General features: G+C 47.8%; 1 protein-coding gene across 1 annotated transcript; it reads left to right on the top strand.

The window, feature by feature from the left end:
• Positions 1 to 834: 834 nt before the first annotated feature.
• PAAG_08488 (hypothetical protein) lies at positions 835 to 18,572 on the top strand (the record flags this gene model as incomplete). Its single annotated transcript, XM_015846524.1, has 3 exons — positions 835 to 7,257; positions 7,393 to 16,923; positions 17,022 to 18,572. 3 exons carry the CDS (start codon positions 835 to 837, stop codon positions 18,570 to 18,572), a joined length of 17,505 nt encoding a protein of 5,834 aa, XP_015701188.1.
• Positions 18,573 to 18,827: the final 255 nt, after the last annotated feature.

Raw genomic sequence — 18,827 nt, 5'->3', positions numbered from 1 at the left:
AAATATTTATTCATGGGCCTCGTTTCTTTCCCTCGTTTTTTGTTGTCCATAATGTTAGGTCGATAGGATGTAATGGAGTAAGTTAACTATATATATCAGGGCGCATGTTAGAAATAATTACACTCTTCATAAAAACCTGGAGGATAACTAAGGGACCAAAGAGGATATCCAACGACGTTTATATATTCCTATTTTTTTTATTCCATATGTTACCTTATCTCCACCCATAGGTTACAAGTATTCATAGATGAATTAATATGCAGCAAATATGCAGCAACTAGCCATACATAAAATAATACTGCCTCACCCGGGAAGAAGGCTGTCTGCGGTGTGTCAGCTGAGAAAAGAGCCGCCAGCCAAGAACAGCTCAACTAATATCTCGAGGTTCAAACTGTCGATTTCAAAACATCACTTCACCAACATCCCCTTCATCATCGTCGTGTGTCGGTATATCTCTCATTCATATATTTACCTAACAGTTATTAATAATAATACAGGAAATTTCCGGTTTGATGAATCTCTCAACCCGGTCCTTTTTGTTTTCTTCTACCGTGGTTAGCTCTCCTCCAGATCTTGGGTTTACCAGCCACCAGCCGAATCGTTAACTGTCAAACAGCTAACCAACAACCAACAAACCTAGTTAACCGCCCTAGATTCTTCAGCAAAGTAAACAAAACAAACAACGAATTCTACGATTCTATTCACCCTTTTCAACTACCGTACCCATCTACCATATCTACCATACCTAAAAAGCATTCAGTCAACGTTCATCGCCTGTAACCCCTTCTACTATAACGCTCATGTTGATATGATATCTGTTACTACCTTCTCATAATGCTGTTCAACCTGCTCGGAAAGGCAAACAAACGGCCTGCTTCCTCCAGCTCGTCCAAGTCCCGCCGTCGCAAAGATGAGCACGGCCACCGCTCCTCAACTTCAGGCACGGGGCGCAAGTCTACTCCCTCTACTTCCCGAGGTGACGATCGTGGAATAGCAGATGATGACTACGTCCCTGCTTCCTCAAATTACTCCTCTAGCAGACATGACCGCGATGATGCGGGTAGGTCGACTGTTTCTAGCTATGCGACGGCAGACTCAAAAGCGAGGTTCGAGGAGGATTATAATCGGTCAATGCCGGGTTCGCGCAGGGCGGAGAGGACCGCAAATTGGCATGATGAAATTGATTCCCGCAATGACGAGAGGGGTCTTGATGACCGTAGGATTCGGTATGAGCGCTCAAGGAGTGGCGATCGAGATGAGAAGAGGCATCAGCTGGAGAAGGAGCGGGAAAGAGAAGAGAAGCCACGCCGTCGAGCTAAGTCTCAGGTAATTATTAACAATCCCACTGAATACTCTCGTAGTCGGGCTGGGCCAATGTCATCCGGAGATCAAGGATTTATGGGGCAGCCTGGATTCTCGCAGTTTCCTATGCAATACGACAATACTTCCCTGGGCGCAATGCCAGAACCTGGACCCTCACCAGATTCTCACCGAATACCTGTTTCACACCCTTCTCAATTACCCCATCAACAAATCTCTCTTTGTCCTTCTCCGTCTCCAGGCCAAGCGGCGGACTATTATGGAGATCAGGGGCAATCAGTAGCATCACAGCCTGGTGTTAGGCCCAACCCCCCTTCACTTATTGTGGGAGCGGAGCCGCATTTGATGGCTGCTTCATCAACACCAAATCCCCCAACTGAACCATCTTCGATGGGACAAACGGGCCAAGCAGCAGACTATTACGGTGGTGCTTCAACAATTGATCAACAACATAACGACGGTCACGGAGAATCAGTCCACTATTTACAAGAGCTGTCGCCCAAACCCTCCAAGCCTTCAAAGCCCTCAATTCCTGCTGCGGCAGCAGTGGCAGGAGTAGCAACTTATGGTATTGGGTCGATGCTGGGAGGCTCCAATGAACACACTGCAATGACTTCATCGTCATGTCCCTATCATCACCCACCACCTCCGCATCAGCCTCAGCAGCCATATTATCCTCCAACAAATGGTTCACGCCCCCCAAAACCAAACAAGCACAATTTTATGCCTGCAGAGGGTGCTGCCACGACAGGAGCTGTTTCAGGATACGCCGCTGCGACAAGCCACACACCAACTTTCCCGCGGCCCAACAGTTTCTCTGGTGTCGCACACCATCACCAAGGCCAATCTGTCCAACTAGGACCGTCAGGTCAACCAGGCTCGCTGGCTTACCATCAACGCCATTACGGCCCATTCAGACGGTTTGTCAATTTCTGGAAGGATCCAGAGGCTGTCGCCCAGTTCGAAGAATATTCAGAATATATCGGTGTTTGCAAGTTCTGTTTTGAACCAGGTACTTCTCCAAGGGATGCACCTCGGAAGCATGTACCCAGACGTCGTCGATATTCCGATGAGCACCGGGATAGTCATGTTAGAGTGGACAAGCTGAGTCGATACCCATCCTCATCTGGAGACGAGAGCCGAGGCAAGAAATCTAACCGAAAATCTTGGTTTGCCGCTGGTCTTGCTGGTTACGTTGCAAAATCTCTCCTTGAAGGAAAGGATGGATATGATGGTTCATACAGTGCTCGTTCCGGACAGCCTGCTAGTGATACTACAAGCACCAGTACCACGTCTTTAAGGAAGAAGAGCCGTACGTCTAGGGGAACTACGAAACACTTAAATCGAACTGGTTCCCCGGTGGGAATTGTTAGTCATGAATACGGAAGAGATGATAAAAGCCGTTATAGTGGTTCGGGTGGAAAATATTCGAATGGAGACGATAGTCGACGCCGATCACGGTCGCGTTCCCGCTCCCGCTCCCGATCAAAATCTCGAGAGAGGGGCTCTTCCGGCTTGAAAACAGCAACCGTGGCTGCTGGGGCTCTTGGAGCCGCATCTGTATTAACATCCGGGTCGCGTAGAAGCCGTGGCAGGTCTCCAAAAAAATTGAGCCGCAGTCGATATTTGTCGTCGAACGGATCCACCATTGATATTTCTCGCAGCTATGGAAAACCAGGCCTCTCGGGGTTGGCATCCTTCTTCACCGCACCATCTGAGAAGCGGCCAAAAACTCCAAAGGTACACATTGTTAAGGAGAAGGTGAAGAAGAAGAAAAAGGCGAGAAAAGGAATTTTTAACTTTTCTTCCTCTCTTTCCGCAGGGTCGTCTGCGTCTTCATTTACGTCTTCATCCGATGATGCTGACATGGCTTTTGGGACTGGGTTTATCGGAGCTCCACATTCGGAGAAAGAGAAATCCCGACCGGAACGCAATGATAAAGTTGATGCAGCTCTACTAGGACTAGGAGCCACCGCTGTTCGCCTGGCAGCTTCTGCTTCCTATATCAACTACGGCAAGGGTAGGCAAGATGGTTCTTCCAGCCACAGTTCTCCAGGCCCATATTCGATCTACAGACATGATTCCCGGCCTCCTGTCATCTCGGGTCCGGCTGAGGAGGATGGCTGGGTATCTGCATCTGATGATTCTTCCCAATCAAGTGTAGATTCCGCATTGGCTTACGGTGGCCCGTCGACATCTTTCTCCTCCTCCTCGGACTCAGGCACTTCTAAATGGGGCTGGAGGTGGGGTAGTAAGAAAAAGAGCTTAAAGTCTACGAAGTATCGAGACCATCGGTACCCTGACACGCGACAGCATGCTCAGCCGCTTCCTGTAGCCGGATATTCATTCCCACCACAACCACCCAGCACTGTGGGGAGCCTCCTGTCTATGCAGAATGTCTATCCAATACCAACGCAGGATCCATCCCAGTATGATGTCACGAACAAAAGTTCTTATTCTTCTTCTCAACCCTACGTCCAACCGCAAGCTCCTCCGCTAATTAGCCAAGCATCCGGACCCGCGCACATTCAACATCCTCAGCCAATAGTACCTGTCTCTCAGGCTCTATATACAACACAAGCAGAACTAGCGCAATCCCACGATGCTCCAAGAGGTCCACCATTTCTCCCAAGATCCTCAGGCGAGTCTGATAATCGCTGTGTCACCGAGTCGCAATCTGGGGTTAGATACGGGATCGCTCCATTAGTGGATAAAGCAGAGAGGAGTAGGTACTATCGTGACAGTAACAAGCGTTCTAATTCTTCTCCCAATGCGAGGGAGAGTGAGCTGCGGCGAAGAGACTCATCGCCTGTGATTTCCCACACTCGTGATGAAAGTCCTAGACCAAAGCAGCACAGGCGCTACACTACCTCGCAAGTCCAGTTCGATCTTACGGAGGAGCAGGAGGACAAAGAGCGTCGGCAGTTGCGTGAGGAGGAGGAGCGGGAGACGAGGCGAAGGGAAGGGGAGTTTCGTTTACATGTGGAGGAGGAAAGGAGGGAGAGGAAGAAGGAGAAGGATGGTCGATGTGCTGACTGGGAGTGTGAAACTGAGCGCCAGTATGAGCCTCTGGATAGGAAGTCTTTTGACATAGATACTAGTGGTGAGCGTGGGGATGTGTCTACGGGGTCTTCCTGGATGACTCCTGTTGCAACTGCTGCAGGCACAGCTTCCATTGCGTCCTTGATCAGTGAATTGGAGGAAAGGAAGCGACGAGAGGAACGGCGCGAGCAGAGGAGAAAGGAGAGACGAGGGTATATCGACGAGAGGGAGCCGGAGGCTGAGGAACGGGAAGAAGAAAAGCGAGACCATGATTCATCTGCTGGACCAACAGGTAAGGATAAAGTTACTGAGACCGAATTGGAATTTAACATTAAAGATATTCCCGCAACGAAAATCCGCCTTGCGAGAAAGGCTGCTGGTCGCGTTGCAGCGTCACCTGTTCATCATGATAACTATGCAGACTATTTCATTCCCCCAGAGGTACTTTCGGGTGGAGATGAGACTTCTATCCACTCCCACTCCCACTCAGATGCGGGATCACCGGGCTCTTCAAGTCCTAATATCATTCTCATTGAGCCGAGGAGCGTTAGACTCGAGAGAGAAATGGCTGCGATGTTGGCGGAGGAGGTATGGCCGCTGGGAGTTCTCCCATGGCCCGTTCCACGTCTTAACTTGATACATCCTACTCCACCACGTAGTACTGAAGGGTCTGTGATTGGAGAGGAACACCCACCCCCACCGCCTGTCCCGCCGAAGGTGACTGTTGATGTGAAACGGGACATATCGCCATCGCGAAAGAGTGATTCTGTCATTGATATTGATGAGAGCGGTCGTGTCCGTGAAGTGAAAGGTGAAGTTGAAATTGCGGAGACGAAGTCTGAGCAGAAGCCTGAGTCGGAGCCGACGCCGGTCATGGAATCGCATAAGGCAGAAGAACCTTTGGGTAAAGTTGCCCACCCGCTCGAAGAAGAGTCAAGAACATCACAACCTGTCATTGCTGAGGTTGAAGATGCCGACGTTGATGAAGAGATACCACGTCACGAACATATTCCTTGTGGATTTGGAAATGACTTTGAATTCGCTGCCACGCTGGCTGCTGGAGCTACCCTCGCTGGGTTCAATTCTGCTGTTGTCACTGAAGATCCTACGTATCATCAACGTGACTCACCGCCTGGTTCTGAGGGGGAGGGTGTCTTTACCTCGCCGGTTGCGGAGGCTATTTTTCGAGGTCGCGGAAGTCCCCCTGGTGTCCAGTATACGTTGAGGACGTATGGGTATGTCGAAGACGAGGAGCTGGGGCCTTCTTATGGGGAATTCGCTCAGGAGTCTGTTAGAGATAGTTCCCACTCAAGAGCAGAGAATTTTGGTGTTGATGTGCGTGAATCTATTAAGTCAGCTAACGACGCGGGTATTCATGGTTTGAATCCAACAGCTGAAGATGATAAGGCTGAAAAAAATGTAGAAAAAATGGTGAAGTTGTTGGAAAAGGAAAAGCGGGAAAAAAGCATAGTGGCTAAGCGGGAGAGTCAGAACCGAGAAGAAACATGGGAATCAATCTCAGAACCTGCACCGCCCAAGAAAGAACAGGAACCTGAGAAGCGAGAAATCCTCACTGGGAAAGTTCAAGGGCTTGCGGAAAGTCCTGTGGTTGATAAACCTGTGTGGCCTGCAGATGCTTTGATAGATGACCATGGGTTCTATGATGCCGAGGAGGGATCACCGCGCCAGTTCGAATACGATGCCAACAGTAAAGAAGAGGACAGCGAGGCTGTTCCTGCTACGGCTGATGAGGATCAGGAGAGATCTTCAAAGAAGGATGACCAAACCATCGAACCTCGCAAGCTCACCATTGCTTCTACCCCTTTTGGCCCCCAGGAGGAGGAGTTTGACTCTCAAGAAACGGAAAACCCATTGAGAACTGATAAAAATGATTATACCGCAGACGAGCGACCCTCAATACCAGGAAACTTCTTTGAAGAGCCTAAGCTATCCAAAAAGACGAAGAAAAAGGCAAAGAAAGCCGCTAGGGATGCGTTGATGTACAATAACAATTATTTTGAACCCGACGCTAAATCAGAATCTCCACCCACCGGTGTAGATCTCGACCCTGAACTCGAATTCGAGACTGCTAATGTCAGCAGTAAGAAATTGAAGCGGAACTCGAAGGGCAAGAGTAAACAGTTCGATTTAGATGAAGGTGACAAACCCGCTTCTAGTATAGATGATAATTTCTCCACCTTTCCCACGCGTGCTATCGAAGAAAATGGCAAAAATGATAATGATGGGGATGACAACGGTACCGAATCAGTTGCTGCATCGGTTAGCGTAGACGCCGATGAAGACGCCGAGTCTATGAAAACTTCTAAATCCAAGTTGTCAAAGTCATCATCGAAATCAAAGCGTCGATCGGAGCGACATAGTGAGCCTTTCAATGAAAATGATCCTGCGTCTGCATCTGTTGTGTCCTCCCCTGCTAAACTGGTCGATGACTCAAAGCCAGAACGGAGGAAGGGAATGGATGGCAGTAAAAGGAGCAGCAGTAGTGGTGGCAGTTTCTTTGGTTTCTTTGGGGCTTCTAAGTCTCGGGATTCTCTAGCTGAAGAGGAGTTGAGGGCATCGGCGAGGGATGAACGGTCTGAGACTGGGGTTGGGGATTTGGAGGAGGCAAGTGTTTCATCTAGTAAGAGGCGGAGAAAGAAGAGATCGTCGAAGGGGCGGCTTGAATGTGATGAGCTTGAGGGTGATGATGACGATATAGGAGTTGGTGGGAGTCATGTAGATGGCGTGGAGAAGAATATTTTGGATTCTGCGCATATTGATAACATTGGTGAAGTAGGGGAGATGGAATCGCCGTACCAACGTAGGCGGAAGGATCGAAGACATCGATATGAGGAGATTGTTGAGTCCGGGATGAGCGTAGATGGGCAAAGGAATGTATGTTAATTTGCTGTCTTTCCTTTTTGTGTATGATCTTTGATTCTTGCTTCCTGTTGGATATTGTGGAATTTTATTTCTGAAACCATATACTTATATATATATGCTGATACCCGCCATTTCTTGTTATTATAGGACTCTCACTCTATAAGATCTAACGGACATGATCATGAGGACGGTGATGCTAATAAGGATTACACGGAAGATCAGTCTTTTTTAGGCACGCGCCCCGAAATGCCATTTACTCATGATGGTGCTTCGGGGCTGCTCGATTCCACCCTTCAAAAACAAATAGGAGGGGATGAGTCTAGGAATCCTTCTCCTGTCACTACCCCGCGTTCTCATATGCCGAGCCGATCTTCGTCTCCCATGCACGGCGAGAGGCATTTCAGCTTACCATCTCAGTCGCGGAGTTGCCCTGTATCCTCATCACCTTCTTCTGCAAATAAAAAGACTCTGAGTATACAAGTGGACCCACGATCGACTTCCCATATTATGGCTTCGCCGACCGCTGTGCCTATACATTTCAGGCGCCCGAAGCCATCTTCCGGTGTTCAGAAATCTGCAGCTTCAGCTAGCCCCGGCACAGTAGCTGACTTGGCGGACTCTCCGACTTCAAAACTTGGCGGCGGTAGCAAACGACCCAGGTCAACTGAATTCAAAACTTCCAGGGAGTTCAGGCCTTTGTGGTTAGTGGAGCAGCACGGCTTGCGAAAGTTGGATAGAGGCCCAGATGAGCCATACCCTGCACTTCCTTCGAGTAAAACAACTTCGCGGACGTCCTCTGTAGAGGTTTTGAAAGGCTCTGGTCTTGAACAAGGGTTTATGCCGGATGTCCCGTCGTATGAAACAATGCCATTTGTCGAACGATCACAACGAAGAAGGCCTCTCTCGTTACAACTAGACAACGACAATGCTCTACATGATGCTTATGTGCTAGAATCTCAGTTGGCGACCCCCACTGCAGCGAGTATCTGTTCAGCAGCCCATAAAAAAGAGAAGCCGAAGCCTGAGTTCCACTCCCCGTCGGAGCTTCTTCTCGATCCATTTTTGAGTCAAACACAATTTCCAGCTTCCCCGACACAAAACCTGTTACCTCCTGAAATAACTGCTGCAGGTGAAGCGGTTGTTGCAGCTGCGGATTCGGACTTGGATTTGGAAAATTTACTATCACTACAGCGCTCGTTGACGGCATCTCCTCAGTTGGGTGAGACCCTGCCTTCGTTGCCAGAGAGTCGTCCCTCTACGTCTCATTCAGAAATTGGATATAAATTGCTCACGGGATATGCTGATATGGATGATTCATTTCCTCCATTACCGGAGAGTCGTCCATCCACTTCTCATACCCAGGTTGGATCTCAGTTAACTGAAGGACTAAACGCAGGTGTGGTTATTGGTCTTGGTGCTGGTGTGGCTGCAAATCTTGCCAGTCCATCGTCGAGTAAAACTAGAGGTCTAAAAGGGGATATAGTAGCTGAAGGCCCGCATCATGCTACCGGTAATATTGAAGCGATGATTGCAACACGAAAGATAAGTATTCAGCCGACCAGGGAGGTGGAACCAACATCAACATCTGAAATTGCAAGAGAACGCCCGCTTGAAGTAACCGATCTGGCTGATCTAGATCAAGGAAATAGGAATCAGCCTGTGGATTCTTCAGCTGTGGAATATCTATCTTCTTCACCTAGTGAAACCATCGTTGAATTATCAGAAGGTTCTGTTCCCAGAACTCTAGCTGCTGAGGAAGAGCATCAACTACAGTTAGAAGCATCAACAGCATCAGTTGCTGGTGTCCCAATAACCGCTGTAGTACAATCTGAACCATTTCCCCGGCCTGCAGACTCTAATTTACCAGACGAGTCCGTTCCTCCAAAGCCATCGAAGACTAGAGGAGATGATATCCAACTGACGTCCTTGAAGAATTCAAAAATGGCGAAGAAAAATATGATGGATGCTTTCGAGAACACAGAAATATTGCATTCAGGAGAAAATATATCTACAGTCAAACATCAATCTGTTTCTTCGGCAATTGAAGATGACAAATGTGACGCTTCACTGACGTCTGAGATCAAACCGTCACAGGAAAGCCAGGACCTAGTAGCCGTTGAAAGTTCACTCAGGACCGACCTTTTGGAACCACTGGAGCCACAACCAACGGGAGGACTTCTTATCCCCGAGGAATTATCAGGTCAAGTCCCAGCTAATTCTACAAACTCCGAGTTGGAATTCTCCAATCCGAAAAAGAAGGGTAGAAAAGGAAAAGGTAAACAAAGGAAGAAGGCGAGCAAGGTTGTTTCTCAAGAGACCGAGGTTGAAACTCTCACCGAACCGAACCAACTTCCTTGTGAAGAAGAGCCGTCAAGCGATAGCTTACCTCGCCTATCGGACAAGGCTGGAGATCCAACTGAGGAAAAATTTATGGAGTTTAACGCGGCGAACATCCATCTACCAAATGGCAATGATGAAGAGCTTGCAGAACCAGCAGAAGGCGAATTCATCCCCGACCTAAAACAATATGGTGAAACTGAAACGATGGAGCATGTTTCTCCTCTAGAGATGGAAGTCTATGTATCAACTTTTCAATCAGCCAAGGATCCTGAACCTGCCCACATACCCCTACCAGAGAACGTTACAGAGCTCGAAGATCTAACCGAGAATGAGTATATCTCGGATCCGAGTAAACCTGAGCATAAAGAAAAGCTGGAGCATGTTTCTCGTCTTCCCGGGGAAAAAGTTCAGGATCCAACTCCGCTGCCAACTAGAAAACTGGACCTTACCGGACTGCCTCTGCAGGCCAATGATTCAGAGAACGAGATATCAGTAATTACAGAACCAAACCGGTCCGACCTAAAAGAAAAGCTGGAGGTTGTAATTTCACCCCCTAAGAGAAAGGTTGAGGGACCAACTTTTCAACCACCTGAAGAAATTGACTCTGCAACTATACCTCTACAAGAAGACAAGAAAGAAATTTACGGATTTTTGGAGGCGGCAGAATATCCTTTCGGTCAACCACCTCCTGTTGCAGTCGAGATATCCCAACCAGCTGATATCGTCTCAGAGGACTATGAAGATAATTCCTTGTTGCCGAAATCGCTTAAGTCTCTCGCCTCTGAGTTACCTCTGGAGGGTGAAGTGCCTCACATTGAATTTTCCGTTGACAATACCGAAAGATATACATGGCAGCCAAATAAGAAAAAGGGAAAGAAAGGAAAGAAGGGCCGCAAATCTACTGTGGGGGAGACTGCAACTGGCGATTTTAGGGCTTCAGAAGCGGAAGCGAGCAAAGAAGCTAAGTCGGAACAACCTGCATGTACCGTCGATTCTTCCGTTCATGACATAAAGGAGCTTGAGTCATTACCACAGTTTCCAGAGGGAGTTGACACTGGGCCTCCGTTGGAGAAGGCAACAAATAAGAGTGCAGAGATGAGTGCAACCAATTACGTCTCACCACATCCGATAGGCGAAGTCGATATCCAAATTGACACGTCTACAAAGGCTTTTAAAAATCAAAAAAGAAAGGGTAAGGAGAAACAGAAGTTATTGGAAGCCCCAGAGGGTCCACCAATTCAGTCAGGTTCTTCAAATGACATTCCATTAGTCGACATTGTTACGGAGCAAAGGACTGAGTATGTGCCCAAACCTGAGAAATTAACGCCGGAGAAAGACATCGTTATGGGGGAAGCTACACCAGCGGGTTTACCCAATGACGTTAACAAGGACAGGCAACCAGTGGATGATGTGCATCCATCGTCTCATCTGAAGGATGTAGAAGATCCAATTATAAACACAAGAGCGTATCCATTGGCTGAAAATTACCTCACCTCCCAGAATACTGAACAAGATATTGGTCGAGACTCTCCCGCAGATACCGCTATTGCGGGGAACGCCCTTGAACCTTCCCACTGCGACGAAGAGCTTGTTTCTAAGGAACTTGAGAGCGATAAGTTGTTCCAACATCATACACCTGCAATTGACATTCAAAAATCAAAGAAAGGGAAGAAGAGTAGAAGGAAGCGCCAATCAGTAATTTTGGGTGATGAGGCCTCTGGAGTCGAAAGTTTTCAGCCAAAGTCCGCGTCACTCCATGGGAGTGATGCCAATAATCCTCAACTTGAAATAGAGCCACTCCCTTTTACTTCCCTTAGCAATCCTGGAACTGAAGCATCAAAAAGCTCGAAAGAAAAGCGGAAAGCCAAAAAGGACAAGAAGTGGACAACTGATGACCCTTCTACAACTGAAGAACATCAACTGTCTAAGAGACCCGAGCGTGCTGATACTGATTCAACTTCAGAGCCTTTGAGGCATTCAAGGATTGTGGAAATAGAATCTCTGGCGAAACCAACGTCTCATTTACCCGAAGATGGGAAGATTGAAACCTCTATAGCAGAGCTTTCTGAAGCTCAATCAATTTCCATCCGAGATGCCTCAGACATGCCTGCCATCCCCGGTGCATGGGCGGACGACGACGATCAAGTTCTCGACACTTTAGGCATAGGCAACGAAACAGTTTCCCGCAATGCGCCACCTGCCAATGACGACGGTGATGAATTTCAGATTTTCAAAAATAAGAAAAACAAAATGAGCAAGAAAAAATTCAGATTTTCCGATTGGACTGATGAAAGTACGTCTTCGCAGATAGAAATGAAAGATATTTCGGAATCAACAACTCCTGATCCTTTGAGGCAATTGCGTAAACCGTCCCCTGTGTCTAGTGAACTTCCTGAAGCTACTATTCCGAAGTCTGAATCATTCCAAGTTGTTCCTGAATCCGCCACTGAGCAGTCGATTTCCGAAGCAGATATTTCCCAAGAGTCCTTCACACAAGCTGGCCACATTGAATCGTCCAATTGTACGAATACAACATCTGAAATTCCCAGAGACTTTATGCACGAGCCCGTGTCGCCAAAACCTGAAGGTGATTCAGTCAAAGATTCTTCCCTACGACCTTCCGTTATCGGCGGCGACAAATCATTGGATGCTATAACCCAAAGCGAACTGAGGTCCTCTGGAAATGAAAATGGTCTTGTTTCAGTTTCTGAGGAAAGGGGGGAGTTTCGGAGCAAACCTCCCAACCTAGGAGGCCCAGAAACTGGAATTGTTATTCAAGCCGGTGTTGGGGAAGTTAGAGCAGTCGGAGAGACAGCAGAAGACTTGATTGCTCTTACAACCGACGACAGTGTTCCGTCTGACGATCCAGTCTCTAATACTCTGACAATGACTGAAGTACAGGCTCTTTCATTTTCAGTGGAGGAAGTAGCACCACTTTCTCCACAACTATCTCCACAGCCACCGGTACCTGAAGATTCTGATTGTGTGATAGAGAATGCGACCAATAACGACTCAAATTCTGTATTGGAACAAGGAAACATCGTTGTCTCACCGACAAAAGAAATTGACCTGTTGGCAGTTGATGAGCCACTTGTAGCGCTAAAGGTGGAGTCCAAAAAACAACTACAGACGAAAGATGAAGACAGACACATTTTGAGTAATATGGACGCTCAAAATCTCATGGGAGCATATCTTTCCGATGTCATGTTTTCTGAAGATATTCTTCTCTCAGCTTTGCCTGAATCTAGCGATCCCAATGCCACAAAGCCAGATATAGAGCCAGTACCTAATCCTCAACTCAACTCTGAGACCGACAGCTGGAATGTCACGTCAGCAGAAAAAGGGAAGAAAAAGAATAACAAGAAAAGCCGGGATACTTATGAAAATAGAGCTCCCACAACCAATGAACCAAATACTAATCCTTTTACCGACACCGCCACTACATTTGATCCCGGCGAGTTGATCCTTGACTTGACGAACGAAAATATTGATAGAGAGGCTTGTGACTGGGATGTACCGATAACTGAAAAGGATAAGGAGAAAAACGGAAAGTCTCATCTTGAAGAAAGTAGTTTTCCCTCTCAGTCAACTGAAATTCTAGATATTACCGAGAATCCATCATTTGCATCGGTAGATGCAGAATATGAGGAGAGAGATATCCTTTTGAGTCTCACCTCCACTGACGAGGGGAAGAAGAATATCACGATAGACCCCGTTTTACAAGGTAACGTCATTCCTGATAAGCGGCTTGTGGGTGAGCATGTGGCATCTAAAGAAAACGAAATACAATTTAAGCAGCGAAAGGCTGATAGCTTGAACGTCTGGGCCACCAATCTAGAAAATGGAGACAATAAAAATAAGAAAATGGGCTCAGCGTTGGGAAAAGATAAAGTCATCTATGATAACCATTCTAGTGAAGATTTTGTGGACGTTTTGGATGACGCAAAACCATCTGGAGCAACACATTTAAATGCAGAACAGCAGGAGGCTGACGGCTGGAGCACTACAAGCACAAAGGAGGGCAAACCCAAAAATAGAAAGACGCAAGCTGCTCAAGATGACCCTTCTCCTTCAGCTGATCCCGCGCCATCAGCTGTTCCTGAGCCTCAGACCCAGATGGAATTTGACCCTCAGACAGAACTGAGTCACCAGGAATGGAATTCTACGTCGGAGAAACCAGGGAAGAAGAAAATTGGAAACGGTCGAGACGGTCAACCTGAAGGTTCTGTGGTTGCGGAATGCTTACATCTCCTGCCCAAGACAACAGAGCCTGAGTCATCAAAATCTCAAAGTCGTGGCGCGTCGAAAAAGGAAAAGAAAGCCAAAAAGAAGGGAAAGAGAGAACTTTGGGGTAATGGTGATGACAAAGATGATGTAGTGAAAACCATCCAAGTTCCGGATGAACCGTTTAACACTATCAACCCCGGTCCTGCTCTTCCAACCGAGACACAAACCACTGAAGCACAAGCTCTCGCCGGGGTCCACGCTACACAGGCACAAATAATTGTTGTAGAGAGTTTTGAGAAAGATGATTTTCCAATGCCCGAGAAAACTGCCAGAAGCTTGGTATTGGAGCAGAAACTGGAGGTTGCTAATGAAATTAAGGAAACCCAATCTGGTGTTGACAATGAGTCTTTTCTTCCAGCACCGGCTAATCCTGAGTTGAACCCCCATGAGACGAAAGGCGACTATGCAGATGAGAATTATAAGGATAATCTTTGGGAAGGACTATCGAACAAGAAAATATTGAAAAAGGATAAGAAGAATAAGAAGGGTACAAGGCATGCTGTGGACGTCGAAGAGAAGGTTGAAAAGCCAGTGGAGGATGTGAAGGAAGTAGCAGAGCCAAGTCAGGAGGCAGTGCCTGAGAAAAGCAGATCATTGAAAAGATTTCTACCAAAGAAAGAAAAGAAGAAGAAACAACTTCTGAAATTTGATGAAGAGTCAACAACGCAACCGGAACTCCTTCCAATACTTGACGTATCTGCCACAGAAATTTCTCCCGAGAAGGACCTTGGATTCACAGAAGTACCACAAAAACCGGAGCCTACAGAGTCACCAATAAGAAAGGAAGTCTTCGAGGAACCACAAGATGAGGATTACGATTACTGGCCGTCAATTGATTGGCTCCAAGATAAGACTTCGAGTTCTCAACCTAAGATACTGTCGAAGCCAAAGGAACCCGATACATCGTCACTCGATTTGTTACTCTCGGGTGATGAGCCAAACCCAAGAGAGGATCATTTCACACATCAATCGCCACACTCACCCAAACTAGCTGGTAATTCTATTGGCGACTTCGATGAAGATGCCAGTCTTGTTGGTCAGAGTGGAGGCGATAAATCAGCTGCGGATTCGCTTTTGTCGTCATCAGGCAAGCGAATTCCTGAGCATAAGTGTGTTAGCGACCGCCGGCCAGAAAGCGTTCTCAGTGGCGAGCTACCTTCTATTTCACTAGGCGCTGACGTCGGCACTGAAACCCTCCTGGAGGACATTGATGTCGATGGACTCTTGAAAGAAAATCTCAGTGAACGATTGCCTTCTCCGCTTTCAGTTCCACAATCTCTGGATGCGGCTCTAGCCTTGGAAAAAGGCCCGGCAATAGAATCACCTGAAAATATGGAAGGTGCTCATCCATCTATTGGATTTTCAGCGGTGACTATAAGCGATGACTTTTGGGCTGTTGGCGGAAGCAAACAGAAAAAGAGTAAGAAAAGTAAAAGGAAAAAGAAAGCGCTTGAACAAGAGGGCTGGGAAAATTTGAGCCATTCTGGGCCCCTTGCAGACGATCCTGCCGATACCGAGCCTCCTGGTTGCAACACCACCAAAGCGCTATCCGAAATGTTCGTTGAAAGCCCCGCTGCGGCTACACATGTCGAAGCATTAGAACCTCCTATAGCACCTGTAATTACTCGAATGAAGGATGACAATGGCAGTTTTTGTGGGGTAAGTTGTAAGAAAGGAAAGAATGGCAAGGGTCTAAAGAAGAGACGGAAGGACCAGCAGGACGTCCATGTTGATGAAGATCGAGCTCCCCATCAACTCCTGGCGGAGACTCTAGAAACGCACGCTCCAAAGGAGGTCACTTCGTCTAGATCACATTTGGAGGAGCATGGCAAATCACAGCCATCCGGAGTAGTAGCCAGCGTTTTCCCGTTTCTTGAACGGGTATCTAGAAGACACCCCTCTCTAAATGCGGCCCCCAAAGAGACACCCACACAGGAGATACAATCAGCCTCAACAAAAGATCATATCTTTCCGCCACTCTCCGACGCAAAATTTGATGCTGAGGCCGTTTCTAAGTTCGAAGATTCCGTGAAATGCCGACCAAGCCTTGACCCAATCCCAGAGATCCCGGCCGCTGTAGGAGATAACGATCATTCAATAGATGTGAGTTATAAGCATTCAGAGACCGAATTGCCAGTCATCGAACACTCTCTTGAGCGAAGGCCGTCTTTTGTGGATTCAATATCGGAAAGGAGGTCCTCATCTCCATCACTCCTTTCTTCCCCGTTGACGCGAGTTGACGTGGAGCATTCTAGGCCAGTTTCCCATAAACCTGCTGGAGGCGAACTTTCCCAATCCCCCACCGTTTACCAGGACTCTAAAAGTCTTCTGAGTGGGTCGTCTGTTATTCTGCCGGCTATCAGCCCTAGGCGACAGATACAGACAGGAGCTAGTCCCAAAATTCCTCCTCTAGAACAACCTCACTCAATATTTGGAGGCCCTTTTGGACTTGGGGGCGACCATGATGTGATGGTATCTCCTCCACGGACCCCACTTGCGACGATAAAAGAACATGTTCCAACAGACTCTCCGCGCAATGCGCGTAACCGCGAGCTTTCTGACGTTGGATCGCGTGACAGAGGAGTGAAAGCTGCCCGGCATACAGAAAACACACACCTTGCATTTGGGCCAAAGCATGTGTTAACACCACCTAAATTCAATCATGCTTCAACACCATCACATTCGAGCAGCGATGCGGCGGCAGATAGAGGTTTAGCGTCCCAGCTAGACATGTTGGATATCCCGAAAAAGCGGCGTGTTGATCGGTTCCCCACCAGCCAAAGGCGGTCTCCAGGTAACCCGCATTCCCACGAGTGGACAACATCATCCGAACATAGGGAACCCTCACAATCTCTCAGCGTTGGTAGCACAGTCTCTTCGGGAGGTTCTCCAGTTCCAGGGCTGCGTCGGGCAGCAAGCAAAAACGACAAAATCACCAGATCCATGTCACGTGACTCAAACCGCGACGTGGAGGGCATTGCTTCGTCAAGTCATTACGACCCAGTCATTGACAAAGGAAAGCGACCGGTGCGTGGCATGGCGGATGTCTACGTAGGTCATTCTCTTTGTTCTTCGTTTTTGTCTTTTCTTCTTCCATATCTATTAGTATCTCTCTCACAGATAAACTAATGATGGATGCCGAATCACAGGAAGGTTGGGGTGACGTGCCAGGCAGTTCCCCGCGTTCGCCAACCCGCCCACCGAGCATGCGGAGACGACGCAGCTTGCAACATCTCCAGGACCTCGAAACCCGCGTCGACCATCTCGTATCTGAAAATCGCCTACTTTCCACAGCAAAAGCCAATGCAGAGAAATCCCTCGAATCCCAGACCATCGCCCAGAGACAGGCGGAGCGAGCACTACAAACACGTGACCAGGATATCTGCAGCAAGGATTTGGAGATACTACAGCTGAAGAACACTTTGGAGTGGTTCAAGAAGGAAATTGCGCGCTTAATAGAGACAAATGATGTGCTTACAGCAACTAACACTGGGCTGGTGGCCTCTCATGCGTCCGAAATGAGGCAGCACGCTGAATCCAAGCAACATCTATTCGAGTCACAACAAAGTTTAAGGGAACTTCAGGATGAACACTCTCAGCTGTCTGCCGGCCTGGAAGGGATTGTACAGAATGAGATAAATAACATCTTGGCGGAGAAGAATGCTGAACTTGAACACTTGCGTGCTGAACTAGCCAACGCGCGGGACAAGGTCAAGGAACTTCAAATACAGATCATGGAGACCATGGCTGACGATGTGCTCGTTTTTCGGGATGAAGATTACTTCGATGCACAATGTCAAAAGCTTTGCCAACATGTACAACAGTGGGTGTTGCGGTTCTCCAAGTTCTCGGACATGCGGCTGTGTCGACTTACCAGCGCACTCCGCGACGAGAAAGTCGCAGCGCGGTTCGCAAATGCCATCCTTGATGGCTCAGATGTCGATACATATCTTTCCGATCGTGTTCGACGAAGAGACGTGTTTATGTCAGTGGTGATGACGCTGGTTTGGGAATACATCTTCACTCGATATCTCTTTGGCATGGATCGGGAACAAAGACAGAAATTAAAGACCTTGGAAAAGCAGCTGAGTGAGGTAGGACCACCAAGTGCCGTCCAGCAATGGAGAGCTACGACGCTCGCACTTCTTTCTAAGCGACAAGCGTTTCATGAACAGCGTTCCAGTGACACCGAAGCAGTGGTGCAGGAAATCTATTATACTCTTTCCAAGCTGCTACCCCCTCCGCGCGACTTAGAAAGTACAATACTGGAGTCCTTGCGGAACGTCATGCGAGCAGCGGTGGATCTTTCTATCGAAATGCGCACGCAACGGGCTGAGTACATCATGCTGCCACCTTTACAACCAGAACACAATGCCAATGGCGAACTAGCCCGCAAGGTACACTTCAAGGCCGCTCTAATGAATGAGCGAAGCGGCGAGACAACGTCGAACGAAGAGCTCGAGGCACAAGAAGCGGTTGTGAGGATAGTGCTGTTCCCGCTCGTGGTCAAGAAGTGCAGTGACGAAGGGGACGGCGATGAAGAGATTGTGGTGTGTCCGGCGCAAGTGCTTGTTGCGCGACCGGGGAAGGATAGGAAGGTCGTGAGGGTGCTTAGTGGGGACCGGATGTCTATTGACCAGACAAACCAGTCGATACAGAGCCTTCCGTCCATCAGCATAGATCCGGGCAACGTGATATGAGGCGTCACACTCCATAGCGTCGTATGTACATTACCTGTACGTTGGACTGAAGATGGATGAGGAGTTCAACCTTCTGGTTTGATGACTATTTTTCTGTTCTTTTCTTCTTTTTCTTTCATTTCCTTTCTTTTTTACATATTTCTGGATTTTACCGCTACAGATACTGGGGACTCCAATAGAGAAGGAACGGATATCCAATGTTTTTAATGGCTTTATTTCCTGCGTGCGTTCTATATGTGTCTTATTTTTTTTCGG

The sequence above is a fragment of the Paracoccidioides lutzii genome, assembly GCF_000150705.2.
Source record: "Paracoccidioides lutzii Pb01 unplaced genomic scaffold supercont2.36, whole genome shotgun sequence".
Taxonomy (NCBI): Eukaryota; Fungi; Ascomycota; class Eurotiomycetes; order Onygenales; family Ajellomycetaceae; genus Paracoccidioides; species Paracoccidioides lutzii.
This window is presented reverse-complemented; position numbering and strand designations above follow the sequence as displayed.